The sequence below is a fragment of the Vipera ursinii genome (assembly GCF_947247035.1).
Source record: "Vipera ursinii genome assembly, chromosome: 5".
Classification (NCBI taxonomy): Eukaryota; Metazoa; Chordata; class Lepidosauria; order Squamata; family Viperidae; genus Vipera; species Vipera ursinii.
Window position 1 is genome coordinate 23,798,503 of NC_139518.1, and position 20,545 is coordinate 23,819,047.

A 20,545-nucleotide genomic window follows, 5' to 3' on the forward strand; every position below is an offset into this window, starting at 1 on the left:
GATTAAAATTTGGTGGAATATGCAGAAGATATTTAAGAAAAGGATAAAGTTTTGTCCGCAATTGTTTTTACTGGGCATTACTACTGACACTACTGTTGTGGACACTAAGCTGATGTTGAATTTAATTACGGCAGCAAGACTTTTAGTAGGGCAATATTGGAAGAAGGAAGTACTGCCGACTATAGAAGAATGGACTTTAAAAGTTTCCAACCTGGCGGAAATGGCAAAGATCTCAGCGTACTTGAAAGACCATTCGCAACAGAGATATATTGTGGAGTGGAAAAAATGGATTGATTACATCCAGAATAAATATGGGACTAAAAAGTTTCACTTAGCATTTGAATAAGTATTGATGTGATATTTATATTGCTTGTAGTTATTTTATAAGAGTTAAAGTGTGACAGATTTAATAGTTATTGTTGTTTGCATATGGTAGATTATATTGTTTTTACTGTTATACCTTGTATTTAGCTCTGGGAAGTCGGGAAGGGGGGAATGGGAGGGAGGGAGGTGTTGGGGAGGGTTGGGAAGAGGGGAGGGGGTTGGGAGGGGTTTTGTTTTGTTAAAAATAAAATGTACTGTAAAACTTTTCAATAAAAAAAGAAGATGTAAATCTAATGATTTTTTTCCCCCTCTGAATTTGTGGGAGTGAATTATTTTGAAATTGCATCAGAACAGAATCTTGGATAACTAGAGTGTTCAATTGAGGTTATCTGCTCTTTATTCCTCTTGCTTCACTAGTAGGTAACTATGTATAAAGAGTGGGCCAATATAAGAAAACAGGGCCCATTCTTTTGCTATGCCTTTAGCATAACAGTTTTTTTAAAAAAAAATCTCATTGCTCTGTAGAAATCTACAGTATATCATGAAGATTAAAAGTGGAGAAGTACTTTAATGTTGTTTCAGATTATTTCAAAATTCCTAGGAAATCAATTTGATTTATACACTTGAAATAATTTTGAAATAAAATAAAATAATAAAATAATGAGGAAAACCTGGCACTAGATCTCAGATGTTATCCCAATTCTCTCTCTCTCTCTCTCTCTCTCTCTCTCTCTCTCTCTCTCTCTCTCTCTCTCTCTGTGTGTGTGTGTGTGTGTTTTTAACTGAAACCATAATTTTTCTTGCTGGGATTAATGCACAGATAACAAAATAGGACTTATGGATGTTTGTTTTTGTACATGATAACTGCAGTAAAATTATTATGTACAGAAAGATGGAAGGATTCTGAAATAGCCACAGTGGTTGGTGAAGATGACAGCATTTCCAGAGAGGGCAAAATTTGATTAGAAAATGAAAATATAGAAGTTTGATTAGTGAAAAGACAATAACTATATTTGTTAGTGACTGGAAATCCTTTATGGACTTTTGCTGAAAAAAGGAATAAGTTGTGATTGGTGGGCTTAATGATTAGAAAGGGTAGGATATGGAAATAAAGGAGCCATGATGCAACTTTGGATAAAATATAAATATATTTATAACTGCTGTAAAGAAGAATGGAAGCCACACCTTTATATCTGTTTTCTTTCTTCTTTGCACTTTCCCCCCCATTTCTATTTATCTCTTTTTTCCTGTAAATTTCTATTGTTTTTACATTTTAAAAACTCCTTTAATAAAAATTAATTAAAAAAGTAAGGTATTTAGAGATGACTATGTTAATTGGTCTGTCTTTGTTCTCACAAAACCTCAGGTTCAACCTATAAACGTAGCAGTGTAGCATTTAAGGAAAACAACTTTGAATCTCTGTTTCTCTCTCCCTCCCTCCAGCTTCCACATTTATTAAATTACTGGCTTACTAAATTAACGATGTATTAAATCAGAGGTCCCCAGCCTTCTGGACACCAGGTACCGGTTCCATGGAAAGAAGTTTTTCCGCGGACCGGAGGGGGCCTGGTTTTGTGTGCTGCTGGATGGGGCTTTGTTTGTTTGTGCAGGCCGGTTGCTGGTTTGCTGCGGCCCAGTACTGGTCCACAGACCAGGGGTTGGGGATCCCTGTAGTAAATTGGTCATAGGCACTTATCGCAGGCTAAATTTGCTACAGATACAACCTCTGATGCTTCCAGAAGCATAATACAATAGTACCAAACTGAAGTCATTTATATATTGTCACAATAATACATATGCATAACTGGATCTACAAATGATTCTGGAGAATAAGGTATACAGTAGGGGTATCTGTTGCAGGAATGACTTTCTGGATGACATCTGTGAGACTCAGTGGGATTGTTCTTTAAAAATACTGTGTTTGAAATTAATTTTCTGGGCTGTGGAATTTATGTATTTCTTGACCACTGTTTACATCTTCATTAAACTGCATGGAGTTTGAGGGGACCATGATAGTATAGTAGTACATTGTTTGCCTAATACAGTATACTGAAATTAAATGCAAGTGTATCTATTTTTAAATGCTTCAGGCTAGGCATGATTCAGAGAGAAACATAAGCTGCTTAAAAACAAGCTTGAAATGGTCAGTGCAATTCATAATATCAAGTACCTTACCCAAGCAATGGCAGGAGTTAAAGACTTCATTTTTACACAGGGATAAATGACAAATGGAAGATGGCATTAGCACAGATTAGGGTGTTTTTTTGAAAACATGCCATGTGTGTCCTACAGCTCAGGCTTGCAGTTCAGCAATCCCAATCCAACAGCTTTTGATTTTCTCTGTACTAAAGAAAGCATTGTTTATCAGGTGGGATACAGATTGTCTACTATTCGCCAAACTTTCAAGAATCATCTGGACTCTTCTTCCTCCAATGGCTTCCATTCTAGCATCGGAGATCTATCTTGTAGTGGGAACTGTAGCAACTTCACAAGGATGCTGCCTGACCCAAATGGGTTGGTATCTTTCTTAGCGTTTCAGGCTGAAGGTGTTGGTTTCTGAACAGAGACCCATAAACTGCCTTGGGGCATGTCAGGGAATAAGGACTGCGGCTTTGATTCTGAACTAGATATTTCTGCTAGTTTTGCTGATGTTCAGTTCTGTTTTGTTTTTAAGAAATTATTTGAAATGCTCCTCTTGATTAACTCAGGCATGTTGTCAAACTGATACTATTTAAATGGCAAATAATGTTTCATTGCAGTAATTTTTATGTGATTGGTGTTTTGACAGTGAACTTTAACTATTGTACAAAATCTTTTCTGATGGCAAAGGCTGTGTGGAGACTTTGAATAAAGTTTCTTTGAGGTGTGCAGTAATGTGTCCAAAACACCATTATTCAAATTATCTCATGCAGTTGCTTCAGAAATGCTTCTGGCTGGCTGTGTGTGTGAGTCCATGCACAGCCACTCCAGTGTGAAAAATTATTGGAAAGCATGTTTTTCAAAAGGTTTATACAGTCATGCTTAAAGAAATTTAAGGGCCCAGTTTTATATATGTTTACCTGAAAATAAGTCATACTTAATGTAAGTATAAAGTCCGGTGCCTGTTTCTTTGGAAGTAAGACTTACCATGTGCAGTGAGCTTTAATAAAAATAAGTATACAGTCACCTGACGGCCTCACTTTCTTTCCTACTTAATAGTCTGTTGTCCACAAGAATATACCAATTTTCTATGATCTTGAGTTGTTTCAAGAACTTGTAGCTAGACATTTGACCAGTGGCTTTTGTTACTGCATTGTTTTATCAGAAATATAGCTAGAACAGGGTGTGGATAGATTTTTGTGAGCTCAATTTAGAATCTTTGTGACTTATGCTACAAAAGCAATGGTTCGTTAATTTTTGTGGGTATATTTGATAAAATCCAACAATCCAAAAATATAAATTTAAGTTTTGTTGTATTTGCAAAGCATGTTGAATGAGTTCACAGAGACCTCTGAAATCTTCTGAAATACAAAAGTTGAATTCCTTCCTGTTGATGGAATGATAGAATCAGATTTTTCCCCCCAGTAAATGCAGGGAAGATTGAATGGGGAAGCCCTATTGTATAAGCAGGTTTAAAATGTTCGGTCTTCTGGAATCTGGCAACCCTCTATATATTAGTATATATTAGTGCTGTTATATATGTCCACATGCTGAGCTTTATGCATTCTCATCCTGGACTGTATTGCTTTGAATAAATGTCCCTTTGCAAAATTTGTATATTTAATCAGAAGTATTTTATAGGTACAATTATACACATTTTATATTCTCATGAGTGTGAAATGAATGTTGGAATGAGATGACTTATAATTATTATTAATAATAATGCAAATATTAAATGCTAATCAGATTGTAAAATATTAATTGATAGTACAGTTGATCCATTTGTCTTATTCATTAGGATAGTATATTACAAGGCTGTACATTTCTTTGCATGTTGTTGACCCTTAGAATGCCTGAACAACAATGATACACAATTTCAAACTCTTGTTTGAACCAAACAATGATAAATATTGAATTTATCACTGAATGTATTTTATTTCTTACTGCTTTTGAATTCTTCCTCATGTTTTGATCTGTTTCTCTTTTATCATGGGTTTTGATTTATTCATAATTTGCCAATGATTTACATAATTTGCCCATGAAAGGATATATGAATAAGCTTCTCTACTGTTAACATCCCTTTGAGTGGATCAAGGAAAAATTCTGAATGATGTTGATTATTTCTTTTACAGCTTTTCGGTGTTCGCTCATAAAATCTTACAAAGTCTCAGCAGTGAAATTGTGTAACTGTGTTTTAGTATCTGGATTTTTTTATATTTGATATTTGAGAAATTTTTTGTGCTCATGATGGTGTGACCTTCCAAAAATGTTACTGACTTGTAATCTGTAGTTTATCAAATAACAACAACAACAATAATAATAGAGTTGGAAGGGACTTTGGAGATCTTATAGTCCAACCCCCTGCTCAGGCCGGAAACCCTATACCAGTGATGGCGAACCTTTTAGAGACCGAGTGCCCAAACTGCAACCCAAAACCCACTTATGTATCATCGGGTGCCAGGTGAGAGTGGCCCATTGGGTGGGTGTGGCCCATTGAATGGGTGTGGCCCATTTAGGCTGACACCTACTTTTTTAATACTCAGTTTAAAAAGATGCACAGAAATAATTCCAGCATTACAAGTGTTTATAATTATTTGCCTCTTTTTATGCAAAGTGAAGATAGAGAGATTTATGCAGTAACTATTTTATAGATAATTTTGCGCTAATTATGCAGCAACGTAAATTAGGGGTGCTGGTTAAAATTATTGCAATCTTTCCTCCTTTAGTTGAAAGATGTATGAGTGTTATGCAGTCTGGGACTCAGATGATTAAGCTGAAGCATGGAGCCAAAGGGCTGGTGCGTCTTTTTTATCTTGATGAGCACAGGACGTGCATCAGATGGAGGCCATCCAGGAAAAGTGAAAAGGCAAAAAGTAAGTTCTTTTGAAGTTATGATTTACTTTGCATGTCCTGGGATGCTCTTTTTAATTCCCAAGTGCACGTGTTTTATGTTTATTAAAAATGGGCGTCGGTTCTTCCCCACAGCATTACTCCATCACTACGAATGATTGTGATTAAGCCTGGTGCCAGGATTAACCACCTCAAATTAAGACTGGTAGGCACAGGAAAGAGAACACTTGATCTCCTGTTCTATTCTGGAGCTTCTTTATACATAGGCTAAAATAAGTGAGCACTTAAGACAAACACGAGATCATAATGTAAAATACATTTTATATTTTCATCTGTACAGGTAGTCCTCACCTTACAACAGTTCGTATAGTGACCAAAGTTACAACGACACTGAAAAAGTGATTTATAACCATTTTTCACACTTACGACTATCGCAGCTTCCCCATGGTCACATGATCAAAATTCAGACTTTGGCAACTGGTTCATATTTATGATGCTTGCAATGTCCCGGGATCGTTTAATCAGTTTTTGTGACCTTCTGAGAAGCAAAGTCAATGGGGGAGCCAGACTGACTTAGCAACCATGTTACTAGCTAAATAAGTACAGCGCTTCACTCTTCACTGTGGCAAGAAAGGTCATAAAACCCACGTAATAACCGTCTTGCTTAACAACAGAAATGTTGGGGTCAATTGGGCTCATAGGTCGAGGACTATCTGTATATCAAAGGGAATCATGCTTAACTCATCTCTTTTTTACATATTTTTGGTGAATAACCAAAATTCCTTTTGTGAGGGTGGAGTATATATTCCTTGTTAGCTTTTATGTCTGTGGAGTCATATATTAAGAAGGCATTTATAATTCCTGCTACAATTTTATGACAACTTTAATTGAAGGTATAAAAGTGCTGATCTCCTACATGAGTGCGGTCAAATATTTAATTTCACTGTTTTGCATTTTGGGTGGATTTTGTAGGGCAAGAATGGATTCAGGCTTCAGAATGCAACCCTTGACATGAAATGCAAAGCCATGTATGAAGTTTACAGAAGTTGTGCATTTCTGAATTAATTCATTATCATGGATAAATTAGTTCCTGTATTAATTTATTAATGTGGAATGGAATATTGCAATCAGCTATATGATAAACTGGATTATACAGTTTTATTATTGTTTTCACAGTCATAATTGATTCTATCTACAAAGTCACTGAAGGTCGGCAATCAGAAATATTCCATCGCCATACAGAGGGCAACTTTGATCCAAGCTGCTGCTTTACAATTTACCATGGCAATCATATGGAATCATTGGATCTGATAACTTCTAACTCAGAGGAAGCACGTACCTGGATCACTGGGCTGAAATATTTGATGGCTGGGATAAGTGATGAGGACTCTCTTGCTAAAAGACAAAGAACACATGATCAATATCCTTTCAGAGCATTCTATTCTAGGACTCAGTATAGTGAGTCTGATATCTATCTATCTATCTATCTATCTATCTATCTATCTATCTATCTATCTATCTATCTATTGTTCACTTTTATTACTTTGTAGGTAATTCAAGGTGATGAAATTGATAATACTCCTTCCTCCTCCTTTTTTTCCTCACCTGTGAGCTGAGCTGGGCTGAGAGAGAGACTGACTCAGGCCCAAAATCACCTAGCTAGCTTTCATGCCTAAAGCAGGACTAGAATTCACAGTTATTTATCGCACATACAAGGTCCATTTTCAATGGCAATTCTCATCATAGACATTTATAGGGTTACAACATGGTTAAGAAAACCAAGATCCAGCCTGGGCTCCAAGATCACTGCACATGGGGACTGTAGCCAAGAAATTAAAAGACGCTTGGTCCTCGGGAGGAAAGCAATGGCAAATCTAGACAGCACACTAAACAGCAGAGACATCATAAAGTGCGTATAGTCAAGGCTATGGTCTTCCCAGTTGCAATGTATGGCAGTGAAAGCTGGACCATAAAAAAGGCTGAGCGCCAAAGAATTGAGGCCTTTGAAGTATGGTGCTGGAGAAGACTCCTGCGAGTCCCTTAGACTGCAAGGTAATCAAACCGGTCAGTCTTAGAGGAGATCAACCCTGACTGCTCTTTAGAAGGCCAGATCCTGAAGCTAAAACTCAAATACTTTGGCCACCTAATGAGAAGGAAGGACTCACTGGAGAACAGCCTAATGCTGGGAAAGATTGAGGGCAATAAAAGAAGGGGAGGACAGAGAATGAGGTGGCTGGATGGAGTCACTGAAGCAGTAGGCGTGAGCTTAAATGGACTCCAGAAGATGGTAGAGGACAGGAAGGCCTGGAGGAACATTGTCCATAGGGTCGCGATGGGTCAGACACGACTTCACAACTAACAACAACAACAACAACAACATGGTTCAACCCTTTCAAGTCAATCAGCCATTACAAAATAGTTAAACGGGCTCCAATTATGATAACTGGTCCCATCCATGGTAATACTACCTTATAGTTTTTTCTAACTTACTTAAAAATGATGCGGAAGAATTTCTTTAGATTTTTCATGAGCACAGCACTTTTCTGCTGCATATAAAACAAGCATTTGTTTATTTTCAAGCTTTTATGTTGGTCTAAAAAATAACCCTGGTTGCTTTAAGGAGTTGACTTAAAGTTAATGCAGCACGTATAGAAACTGTCAGAGGGGGTTTTTCCCCTTAGACTGGAGCAGAAATGTGGAAAAAATGGAGTAACAGAGAGGTGCTGATCCGTTATTCTAATTGGCTGCCATCTGCTTGTAATCAGATGTATTCTTTAATGATTCATTAGAAGCAGCAATTTAGTTCCTAAGCTGGTGAGTCTGATCATCTCTGTTCATATGAAACCATGACCTCTCTTTTAATTCTGTATTGATTGACCCCTTTGGAGAAAATGTGTAATTCTTACCTCTGCTATAATTTCTGTTTGTTTATTTGGCTGCTTTTATTTGCCTTCACAGCATGCAGAATTAGGGCAATCAGCTTGGTGATTCTGCTTTGATTTTTCTGTTAATCATGGCAAGAATATAAAACAGAAACATGCAGTGATAAAGAGTGTACAATTCTTTTCAAGGTTCTCCATGGACGAAGTGACTTAGTATTTTAATCACATCATGTCTTTAGACATTATGTGACCTCTACTCAGGTGGCTTTATGAGATAGTAAAATGTCAGTTTGTTTGTGTTGGTTTATTATTCATTGTGTATTTTGTATTTTCCTCCGATATTACAATCTATTTGTCCATTCCACAAATACACTAAAAAAACAAAAACACAACCCTATGCAATTCATTTTAGAACAAAGAGGCAGCAATTACTGTACAAACATCAGAGTTTCAGAGACAAAACACTATATCTATGAAAGAGACAGAGGGAGAATACAAGGTAATTTTGGACATCCTGTTTAATTAAAGACCACATAAACTAACCTACGGACCAATCTCTAGGGCCAAAAGATATTTCATTCCAAACAGATTATGCTCTGGAAAAGCATATTTTCCCCCCAGTGAGGATATTGGATGATGAAATGGTTTGATTTGTCCCAAGTTGCCAAGCTAAAAAGAAAAAAAAATGCCAAATATTCTCATTTCCGAATTTCAGCTCTTGTTATCATAAGGCAGAGAAACACTTGCCATTATTTTATGGCTAATTACTCCATAAATTACTTATGTAATTTCTATCTTTCCGGCTTTTGGAGGCCTCACATGGCTGCCATGCATTTGGTTATGCAGAAGTATTTCTTCAAGCCTTGTTTGCATGATCGGTTCTGGCAGATGGATGACTGCACAGAGAAATGGGCCCCGTAGCAGCTCCAGCTGGAGTGAGGATATAATGGCAGACACTGAAGGGTATGAATTCCTAAAGAAAATGCCTCTGTTCCATTTGAAGTGAACAGGGACCAATTAAAGAAAAAAATATCACTAGAATTAATGGGTTATTAAATTATGGAAGAAGAACCAAACCAGATGGAACAGGATTGATACACTGAGAACTATTTCTTTAAAATAAATGACCAGCCCAGAGAGGGGAAGACGCTAAACTGGGTCAATTGTGTAAAAGAAGAAGTTTAAGCACTTATGGTTCAGATCAAAATAATTCCCTGTGCATTTATTTGCAATAGAAAGAATATCTCCACTGGTCATAGGAATATTTCCAGTGTAGCTTCCTTTTATTGTGATCAGAAAAGCTCTGGGTGAGGAGAATTCACATTTGGACCATAGTGGAGCCAAGCGATTTCTTCCAGCATTGTGAAAAGGTGGTGGTGGAGGAAACAGTTGCAGTTAAAACTGAGCTGGAATACTCAGCGTGGCAATGTTGTTCTACTACCGTGTTTTCCCCCAAAATAAGACCCAACTGGAAAACAAACCCTAGCATGATTTTTCAGAATGCTCATAAGCCCCACCCCCAAAATAAGCCCCAGTTAGGTTCATCAGCCAGATGGACACATTTGGTACCGTATTTCTCTGAAAATAAGACCTAACCGGTAAGCCCAAATGCATCTTTTGGAGGAAAAGTTAATATAAGGCCCGGTCTTATTTTCAGGGAAACATGGATAACAGTACTGTTTCCAGTACTAGTGGATCATCCATGTAGGCCTTCAAAGTCTGCTCCAGAAGAATTGAAGAGGAAGAAAAATCCCATTGCTTGGGTCAATTTCTTTTTATATGTTACTGAGCCAAAAAGGGAATGGAAACAAAAACTTTAACAAGCCCAAAAGATAACAAAAAGACCAAAACACCTCTCCCCCAGCAATCAGCACCCACATGAGCATAGGTTAACTCCATGATTAACATCAGACCAACAATGAAGAAGTAAACAATACCCCAATCAGGGAACTACAAAACACGCTAACAGTGAACAGCCCAACCAAAGGACCCCTAAGATCATCCCCTGTCAATACTGAGACCCACTAGAACAGGGGTCTTCAAACTTGGCCCTTTTATGACTTGTGGACTTCAACTCCCAGAATTCCTCAGCCAGGCATGCTGGCTGAGGAATTCTGGGAGTTGAAGGCCAGAAGTCATAAAAGGGCCAAGTTTGAAGATCCCTGCACTAGAATATAAACACAGCAAACCCCATATTGTTTTAGCACTGATGAGGTTACCTAGCTTGGCTAAAGAAACATCTGCAAGAAAGTGAGCACTAAGGACTCCTTGTTACTGAATTTAACATTCATTCTATTGCCAACATTTATTTAACACATTAGATTAGGCTAAGAGAGAGTTATTTGTAGTAATCAGTACGTGTTACATCAACAGTGTAATTTTGCTTTGTAAACTTCTTTGCACTTGAGTATTTACTGAAAATCCAGCCACTTAGGAAGAAATCCACCTGTCCTGTTCAGAAAACATTGGAAAGTGTTACTACAGATGAAAATTGCTTTCTTGTGTTATAACTAAAGTGGCTGTAGGTTCTTAATTTAGAAACAATTTAGAAATAAGAATGAATGAATGAATGAAGCAAGGTGATAATGGTATACTGTACATGAATAAATGGAGTTGAAGAATTAGCTGGCTAACCTAATGTGACACAAAGGGACATCACCAGTGATGATCTCAGTGTATATTAGCAAATTATCTTTCTAATCATATCAACTTCAGTTTTGTATCTCTAGGGGCTCTTTTAAATGGACATCATTTCAAGTTTATCTTAAGACAATGGACATCTTTCCAAAACTGGGCTGTCACAAGGAGAGGTCCAACCAATAAGTTGCTTTTTAATTAACTTTGGTTTTAGTTATTGTATAATAAGTAAGTGCAGCCTTCTTCCCAATCCTCCCAAATCCTGGAATTTTAAAAATTGTAGCTTTAAAAGTTTTTGTAGGGTACTCAGTTTGGAACTGGTTTAGTACTAGATATATTCCATTGCATCATCATATAAAGCAGCACTCTTAGTGGCTTTGTACCTTCCTTATTTCCCATTCATATATGTATTTGTGCATATTATCCCCTATTTTAAAAGAAACAAGCTGATACCTTCTGTGCTGTATGTTCTTACCACTGTGCACTGATTTACCTAACCTTTCTTAACACTTTTGCATTTTTCTCAGTAATGTAAAAGTGTATCCCAATATTTTGACAAAGGGAATTTATATTTTCCTTAATTTGTCTCCACTTGGGTAAAGCAGACTTTTCAGGAAGCTGATAAGAATGGTGATGGTTTGCTGAATATTGAAGAGATTTATCAGTTGATGCATAAACTGAATGTCAACCTGCCCAGAAGAAAAGTAAGACAAATGTTTCAGGTGAGATTTCTTTCTTTTTCTATCTATAAATGTAAATATTAGTCTCTCAAAAGAGAAATCTAAAGTTACAGGTAGTTGTCAGCTGACGGCCATAACTGAAACTAGAATTTCTGTCACTAAACTATATAGTTGTAAAGCAACGTGTTACATGACCACATCACTTGGCAATAGCAACTGCAATCACTGCTGCTGTCACCAAAAATCACAGGTTGTTAAGTGGTGGGAGCTCCCGGTAAGACACATGAGGATGCTGCAGGGGGGATAGGGAATGTGATGGAATGTGCACCTGGAGAAGAGGCAGTACATTCCATCAGAGAAAAGCCTAATTTAAGAGACTGCACAGTCCCAAAGTGGATGGGGAAAAAGATTTAGGGTATATCTATTAGGTTAGAGAGTTATAGCTTTAGTTCAGCAAGATTCTGTCCAGGTGCAAGCAAATAAAGGATTGGACTGGATTGGATTTCACTGTGTCACTTTTGGTCCTGGGGCTAAAATTGAGGACCAGGAATGATGGCAGCTGGCTGAGACTGCTGAAGGCCCAGGGCTTCTACTTTAGCTCCAATATTGGCATTGTGCTGCTGAGTGCTTCTGTTCAAAATGGTAAAAGGGCATTGATCAGGGAGAGGATAACTGGGTTGCAGTAGCCCTGTGGTCAGAGGTGCCAAGCACCCAAATCTTGATCAAGTGACCATAGGGGACACCTAATTGGCCATAACTTTGGCCCCAGGTGGTAAACTCATTTTTTTCAGCAGCATCATAATTTCAAATAGTTGCTGAATGAATAGTCATAAGATGAAGACTACCTGTATCAATGAAGATAAATGGAGAGTTAGTGCAATGTAATTGTTCATGGATGGAAGACCAAGGGGAAAAGCTCATCAAGGCATGTCATGTTGGTGGTCTGACTCTTGTTGGATTGGTGACACATCTCACAGTAGCCCACCCTCAAGGATTTATAATACTGAGATAACTGCCGATAGTACACTTATTTACTAAGCATATTAAGAGACTGGTGATTAAGCATGGTAACAATTTTGCTAGCTTATGTTAAGGGACAAATGTAGTTATTGCTTTAACAGTTTTATTGGGTCACCTCAAGTTTTGGCATTAGGAGAGGGGAAGAAAAAAACTTATCATATTTCATCTTTATATTATTATACACATCTTTTCAAGTTTTCTATATTTTCTTTTCCCCCTAAATTAAATTTCTGAGTGTCATACTGTTTTATTGTAGGGATGTTGCTCCAGCTGCTTAAACATTCTACTGTAGTTTCTTTTTTATTGCACTTTCCAGCTTTTACAACACCCAATTTGAGGGATGCTAATCAGAATGTAGAAAAATTCCATGTTTTGTTGCAGGACAGATTTGTGAAAAGGCATTAAGAGATTGAAAGTATAATTTAATTGCTGCTGCTTCTGATGATTTCCAGCATGGAATTTACCTTTTTCAGAATAGCTGCACACAGAAGAAACTTTGATTATCCATTATATTCCTAATGGTCAGTCATTTCTAGCTTTAAATGATCAGTTTAAATGAAATCAGCATTTCACTTTCATGACTGGATGCCTGTCTCCTGAAAGAGACGCTGTGATTTTTTGGCTCTGTTTCTTGGCAACTGCATTATGGGTCCTACTGAGTTCAAATTCATTCAAAGTATTGACATTTATATGTGACCAGGAGGGTAGCTTCTCTGGAAATAAAGGGTGAGGATGCTATACTGTGTTAATGACATGAAATTTTATTCTCTTTTAAAATCATTCTTGTGATTTAAAGAACAGGAGAATGGATTGAGTCAGAGCAAATACATTGAAGCTGAGTCCAAATAATAACAGAATAACAGAGTTGGAAGGGACCTTGAAGGTCTTCTAGTCCAACCCCCTGCTCAAGCAGGAAACCCTATACCATTTCAGACAAATCATATAATATAGAATGTGTATACAGAATACAGAAGTATGTTTAGTTTCTGCATTTTGCCCTGCTGAAATTGGTTTGGTCTGTTACGTGGGGAATGTATCATATGTAAGCTATCCTGGTTCTGCATTACTAAAAGATTCCATCATTATCACTGGATGCATAAATAACTTCAGAATAGAAGGGTGCAGTTTATTAGTTAAAAAAGATGTAGAAGCTTTAGCCCTATTTGGACAGGAATTGTGAGCCATCACCTAGCCATGTTCTACTCATCCCACAGCTGTACTGATGTAATGGATTTTGTTTAATACCACCTTTGAAGAGTGTTCAAAGCCTTCAGCCAATCTGAAACAGAACTGCTAGCTCTGATCATATTTGCTGATATGATCATATGATTCCAGTATTTTGATATTTGCACTGGCTTCCCATCCATTTCTAGAATCATTTCAGTGTGTTGATGATTTTCATCTTCAAAGCTTGAGCCCAGCATATAGAAACAGCTAAAGGTACACTTTTGTGTGTTGTGCCAAGGGTAGTAAACAGAAACCCTTTAATTAAGTTTAAATTAAAGTCAATATTATGCATGTTCACATTAAGATTGGCAGTGTTTGGGTGGCCTGATCAACCGCGGGCATATGCAGTTGTGGGACTGGAGGTTGGCAATCCCAAATCTAAAGGGATGTTTCTTCCTCTTCCTCCTCCTTAACTCTCAAGAATGGGTTAAATATTAGTTGACTGAGCAGATGAATGAAGTTAAAACTGGGGAGATGGCTTAAAATGTATTTGTTAGTTAGTTTATTTTATTAAATATATTTCTATGTCACTTCAATCACAATGACTCATATAGAAAAAAATACAATATAAAATATGTCCAGTGTGAGCCTTCTCGGTTGTGGCCATCAATATTCTTTTCCACCAGTTTAGAATTTAAGTATTTTATGAAATAGCAACTTTTTCTCTTCCCTTCCCTGCATAAGGAATTGACAACTAATGTAAAGTTCCTTAAGGCCAAATGACACACACAACCTCAAATAATCTATGCTATCTTTGGGAATGTCCTTTTTTTGCCCTGTTTAGTTCTGTAATTGCTGTAGGCAAAGCAAAGAAGTGAGTGGCTGTGAATCATAGAGATTTGGAGAAAACAAAGTAATGATTTTTAAGACTTTTGGCTCCTCACTTAGTGCTGGCATACCAGTACTGTTTAGGTCTGGTGAGAAATGCTGCTTTCTTGTAAACATTTAATGCATCTAGGCTGAAGCATTAAAACGTTCTTTTCTATTGAATTGCATGTTGACACACGGAGTGGTTGCTTGCCAAGGCAGAATATAATCTAGGAATGGCAAAGATTGTGAAGAGTGATGCTTAGAGGCAGTAGATTGAATTGGACATCTTACTATAAACCAATGTTATTGTTGCTAATGATGATAATTACAAATAAGGGGACAGTTAAGGAATAACTCATATAACAATAACTAGGGTATAACCTGTAAAACACAAATATGAAGTGATGAAACTATTGATATGAGATACAAAAATGAAGTCTTTTGACTATTGTATGCTTTGAAAAGAAGCTCAAATTGCAGATGAAATCAGCTCAGTCTGGTGCCTGAAACAGCGGTTGGAAACAATTTTCCAAATTCCTAGGTGGAATGGGATTTCAGTTCCAGATTGGGGAAATGTTAGTATAAATCTAAATTGAGCTATTTGGGATTTCACAGATGTAATTTCTTTCTACGAGTATTGTATCGAGCTACCACACATTCTTGGTTATGATTTTTCCTTAGGAGGCTGACACAGATGAGAACCAGGGAACTTTAAACTTTGAAGAGTTTTCTGTGTTTTATAAGATGATGTCATTACGCCGTGACCTATACCTGCTGCTTTTGAGCTATAGTGATAAGAAAGACCACCTCACTGTTGAGGATTTTACTCAGTTTTTGAAGATAGAACAGAAGGTAAGATGCAAAACAAAAATGATTAACACTCCAAATCATAACAAAATGTCCCCATTTTCTTTTTGCATTCAATTGCTTTTATCTTGACAACATTTATCAAAAACAATTATCTAATACTTGGATCCTTGAAAATATTCACATCTATACTTGTGAACAGTGAGATCACAAAATGTTTATGAATTGAAGCTGCACATGCTTCATTTCTTTCATTTTGAGCACTATTTTATTTTCTATATTTTATGTAGACACTTATGTAATCTGTAAGGGTCACAACTGGTATCAGTACACATTTCTGGAATGCAAAGATTTTGTCTGAAGCTAGGAGTCTAAAGAATTCAATTATTTCTTATTCAAGAGACCTTTTAGCTGCTGGAACTCATTTTCTTCCAAACAGATGTATATGTTGACAAATCCCTTCTGTTTTTCTGTCTCTTAAGTAGAAAGATACAATTTGATTACTTCACACATTATTTATGACTTATACTGGCTTTGATAGATTGATCAGCTTTGGTTGCCACTTCAATGATATCTATTATTGTGTAAGTGGTGTTTTATCTCCACTCTTTTGCCACCTCCTTTGCTTTAAAGAGAACTTATACATTTATTTTATTTATTTTATTAGATTTATATACCGCCCCTCTCCAAGGACTCGGGGCGGTGTACAGGGCAATTAAAACGCTAACAACACACATGCACTAGGTAAATGGTGGTAACTTTATTTAGCAGCTGGAATTACCATAGCATACGAGAAGATAATTTGTACTAGATCCACAATATGGATTTAAAGGAGATAACATGCTTTTCTTCTTGTTTATTATTAGTGTCACGTTCATGGTATGGAAGGAGAAAAGCTAAAATATGAGTTTGAAGGGTCCAGGAAGAAAGACTATAGGCTTTGGCTACAGCTCAAGGCCAAAGCCAATATAGACACCTGTTATAAATAATTGGTATTTTGTTTCATTGGTGTGTCAGCTTTGGCTAGTCACCTGTTATTCATTACCAATGCATTTGTCAGCTGTAATATATGCCCAGCTTCTCTATCCCTGTCACTATTCATAGGGCTTATCGCATATATTCATGTGAGACAGTTATATGGTGTCCATTACTTCACTCTAGATCAATGAGTTTGAGAAACACCTGCTGTCCATTCAAAAGATTGCAAACGTGCTCAGCATTATGATTTCCTTTCAGGAGACAAGCTGAGCTTTGAAGTTGAAATGAGTAATAAAACTATATATGAGACACATGGAAGAGCAGTGAACCTAAACGCTTCAGAACAGAATGTCAGTAGTACATATTGACCAGCACAAGTTAGTTGTATTAGGGTTACTGTATAAAGCCAGTTTTGATGAAGTTCAAGTTTGGATGATGTACTTAATCTTTTTTTTTTGCCTGTGTTCTAGACTACCTGCTATTACCAATCACACTGGTAGCTCAGAACCACAAGCAATTGTCTGTATAGATATTGCAGTATAGTATTATTATTTTTGCATGTGTTTAGAAGTTTGCTGATGAACAACATCACCCACCTATACACAAACCTTAAGTTAACATAATCTATGTTGTGACTATGTCACAAGTTGAACTTAGCGTGCTCATACCACTTCATCGGATGTGCTGAATGAACACTGAAAGTGAATTCCACTGTTGATATTAGACAGGCTGAAAATAAATTCTTTGTTTTTTGCTGAAGAGTAGACTCTGAAAGACATGTATCCTAAAGGACAAAGTTGTTAAATCCAGTGCCGTGAGAGATTATTATTCCTTAAACAAGCTTCTCTGATTGACTTGGGAAATGAATGAAAACAACTAGAAAACTCGAAACATGTTTTGAGTATATTAAAATTTCTAGCCCAACAGGCTGATTTCATGAGGAATGGAGAAATAACAAGAGTTATTAAATCTGTTGAGTTCTGTTTAAGTGTTTGATAAGAACAAAGTTCAAAAGAAGCCCTTCACTCAAGCTGAAATAATCTGTTGTCATTGATGAAGATTACAATTTCTTGTCATTTTCAGTGATGCTGAAAGATGTCTTCACTTTACTCAAAAGTTATTTTTAAAAACTTAGTAAATTGAAGTTGGATGTCCTATACATTTTATTGAATTTATGAATAATGGAAATTATACTTTGGTGAATGATTATAAATTCGTTTACACAAAGTTTCAAATCGGGAATCAGAAGAATACAATCATTTTCTTTTCTCATAATGCTAAATTGCCCCCCAGTTTGTTAAGCTGAATGTGGTTGCGCTTTCATCTTCAACATTCTGTTGCACTAATGCCAGTTTAATGTTTAATTTTAAACATCAATTTAATTCTTTGGGTCTTCTGAGAATAATAAATTTGAGTTGTATTTAATATTGATTAAATGTTGATTAATGTTGAAAATCAATAGATGTTGATTTTGAAAATGCATAGGGCAATCCATGTTTATTCAACTCTTCTGGAAAAAACTAAGGAAAACTTGTAATATATAGAGAAAGGAAGAATTCCATTTAGGTTAAAACTGACCTGATAGATGAGAAGAAGTTTTATTTGGTGCTTATTTCTTGGTCTCTCATTCAGACAGCCACTAGTCTCTGGCTTTACCATTTTATGTTCTGGAGCTGGAACTAAATCTTAGAAATGTGCATAATGAAACCTCCTCATCCATGATTTAATTATGCTCCAGCACTGGACGTTTTTAAGAAGAGTTTGGACAACCATTTGTCTGAAATGATATAGGGCAGGGCTTTTCAACCAGTGGTACGGGTACCACCTGTGATACATTGGCTGCTGGCAGGTGGTACGCGACCATCCTAGAAAAGTGGTAGCGGGGGAGGGCTGAACCGATGGCAACACTGCACAAGCCTGAGTGAGAGATGGCTGGAGCTGCAGGGCTGTCAGGGCTCAGCAGAAGTGCCAGGATCAGCACCAGGCTCCAGCTGGAGTTCGGCGCTGATCCTGGTGCTTCTGAGCCCAGAAGAAGCACCGATCAGCTAGACTGTTGCAGCATCTCCAGGGTCTTGTGATTTACATTCAGATACTTGGCAACTGATTCATATTTATGATGGTCACAGTGTCCCAGGGTCATGTGAAGTGACCAAAACCTGTTGCAACCACCCAGCAGACAGGGGGAATAAAACCTAAACATCCCCCACCCCACCCCCGCTGCCAATCCTCAACAGAAAGGCTCACAACAATGAAAACCTTGGACAGGAGGAAAAGCGGCGCTGGGCAGGCAGGCAGGTGTCTTGCTCCACTGTGGCTTGGGGGGCACTTTTTCCAGTGCCATTGTAACTTCAGTCACTAAGCAAACTGTTGTAAGTTTAGGAGTACCTGTACTCCATCACTTTTTTCCTTTTTTTTTTTTTGGTCATCAAGTTTTTGACACCTTGCTAGGCGACTGGTGGTACTCAGATTTTGCCATATCCTAAAAGTGGTACAATGGGTGAAAAGGTTGAAAAGCCCTGGTATAGGGTTTCCTGCCTGAGCATGAAGTTGGGTCAGAAGACCTCCAAGGTCCCTTCTGATTCTGTTATTCTGTTATAGATGAGGGAATTTAAATCATGGATAGGGAATTGGTGGGAATTAGTCCCTCGTTGCTATTTGCCTTACAAGTTTTTCTTTTTTCTTTTGTTCACTTTCTGAATGCATTTTATTGCAATTTGGAATTTTAATTTTGACTTGCTTTATTTTGTATGCTGTCCAAGGAGCCACTGTTATAAAATGGCTTATAAATTGAATGAATTAATAGATAATACTGAGACTGTCTCAAAGGTGCTTTATTTAAATGCAACTCGTCTGTTTTTTCCTTGAGGAAGAAGATGACATCTCGCTTCTCATCCAAGAAGCTTCATTGATTCTGTCAGGAGGCCATGGAAGAATTGATCCACCCTGCCAGAACGGATGAAGCTTCTTGGATGAGAAGTGAAATGTCTTCTTCCTCAAGAAAAAAAAGTCCAGTTGCCTTTTGAAAAAGCACTTTTGAGACAACTATGACCTGGATGACTGAGAATCTCCACAGACAATAATACTGAGAGTTAATATGACTGCTGGACTTAAATAATATTCTATGCAATGATTTCCACATTCGTCATATCGTAACATCATAACTTCTCTCTCTATACGTATAAATATAATGTTCCAGAAATTCTGAGTGTTTTCCTTTTCCTTGATAAAGAATTTTATTTTATTCGTAGACATCTCACACTTTGCTGTTTCATCTAAGGCAGGGGTGTCAAACTGCCGGCCCATTGGCCAGACATGTCATCGGGAAACCATGCCCACCCCATTGCCGGCAATGGTGAAAAAGCTCCGATATGTTGCGCGACATCACATGACGTCGCCAGTTTGACATGTCTGATCTAAGAGAATTCAGTTTAGCTTTAATACCTACGTAGTGCTAGTTGTTTATGGAGATTCTCAGTCATCCAGTTCGTGGTTGTCCCAAAAGTGCATTTTTCATGAGGCAACTGGACTTCAAGACGTTTCACTTCTTCAGCTCTGACTGGATGGTGGGGAATGTAGTGCTAGTGTTATTTCATAGTGATTGCACTCTTAAGTGGGTGGAATCATTGATGCTCTCTGAGCTTGGTTGTTTGCTTGCAGAGATTTTGCTACCAGACTAGGTAATATCCTCAATGTTAGAAAAAAAACTGGAGTTTGCTCTCTGTTTATATACATTAACTTTTCCTTTCACTGTTGGTGGGATATTGTTTACTTCTTAACAGTTCTTTAATTAGGCTGTTCTTTACTGCTTCATCATTTATCTGGTGTTAATCCCTGCTTAGCTGGATGTTTATTGCTAGTGAGCAGGTGTTCTAGTCTTTTGTTTTCTTTTTAGTTTTTTATTGTCTCTTGAATGGTATGCAGATGTTGTGTGTCTGTTGATGACTGATTTGTCTATTTATAGCTATGCTGTGTGATAGAGTTATATATACCGTAGTTCTTCCCTTTGCTATTATATATACACAAGCGGGAAAATCTGTTGCAGAATTATAGATCTATGCATTTTGTTTTGCTTATGGGCTTTTTTGTACCATAAATCTTGTGAAAAATGGACAATTTGGACCAAAGAGATGCACTATTTATCTGCAGTATTTAAAACATAGTTGTGATGCTTACAAAAACAAAAACGACAGA

General features: G+C 37.2%; 1 protein-coding gene across 1 annotated transcript in view; it reads left to right on the plus strand.

Annotated features, from left to right (window-relative positions):
* Positions 1 to 20,545, plus strand: part of PLCH1 (phospholipase C eta 1) — a gene marked incomplete at its 3' end in the record, with an annotated part of 135,681 nt that overhangs the window by 61,692 nt on the left and 53,444 nt on the right. Inside the window, exons 3-6 of the mRNA XM_083364962.1 lie at positions 5,190 to 5,336; positions 6,490 to 6,733; positions 11,425 to 11,554; positions 15,251 to 15,421. Coding sequence (XP_083221088.1) covers positions 5,190 to 5,336; positions 6,490 to 6,733; positions 11,425 to 11,554; positions 15,251 to 15,421 — 692 coding nt within the window. The remainder of the gene's footprint in view (positions 1 to 5,189; positions 5,337 to 6,489; positions 6,734 to 11,424; positions 11,555 to 15,250; positions 15,422 to 20,545) is intronic.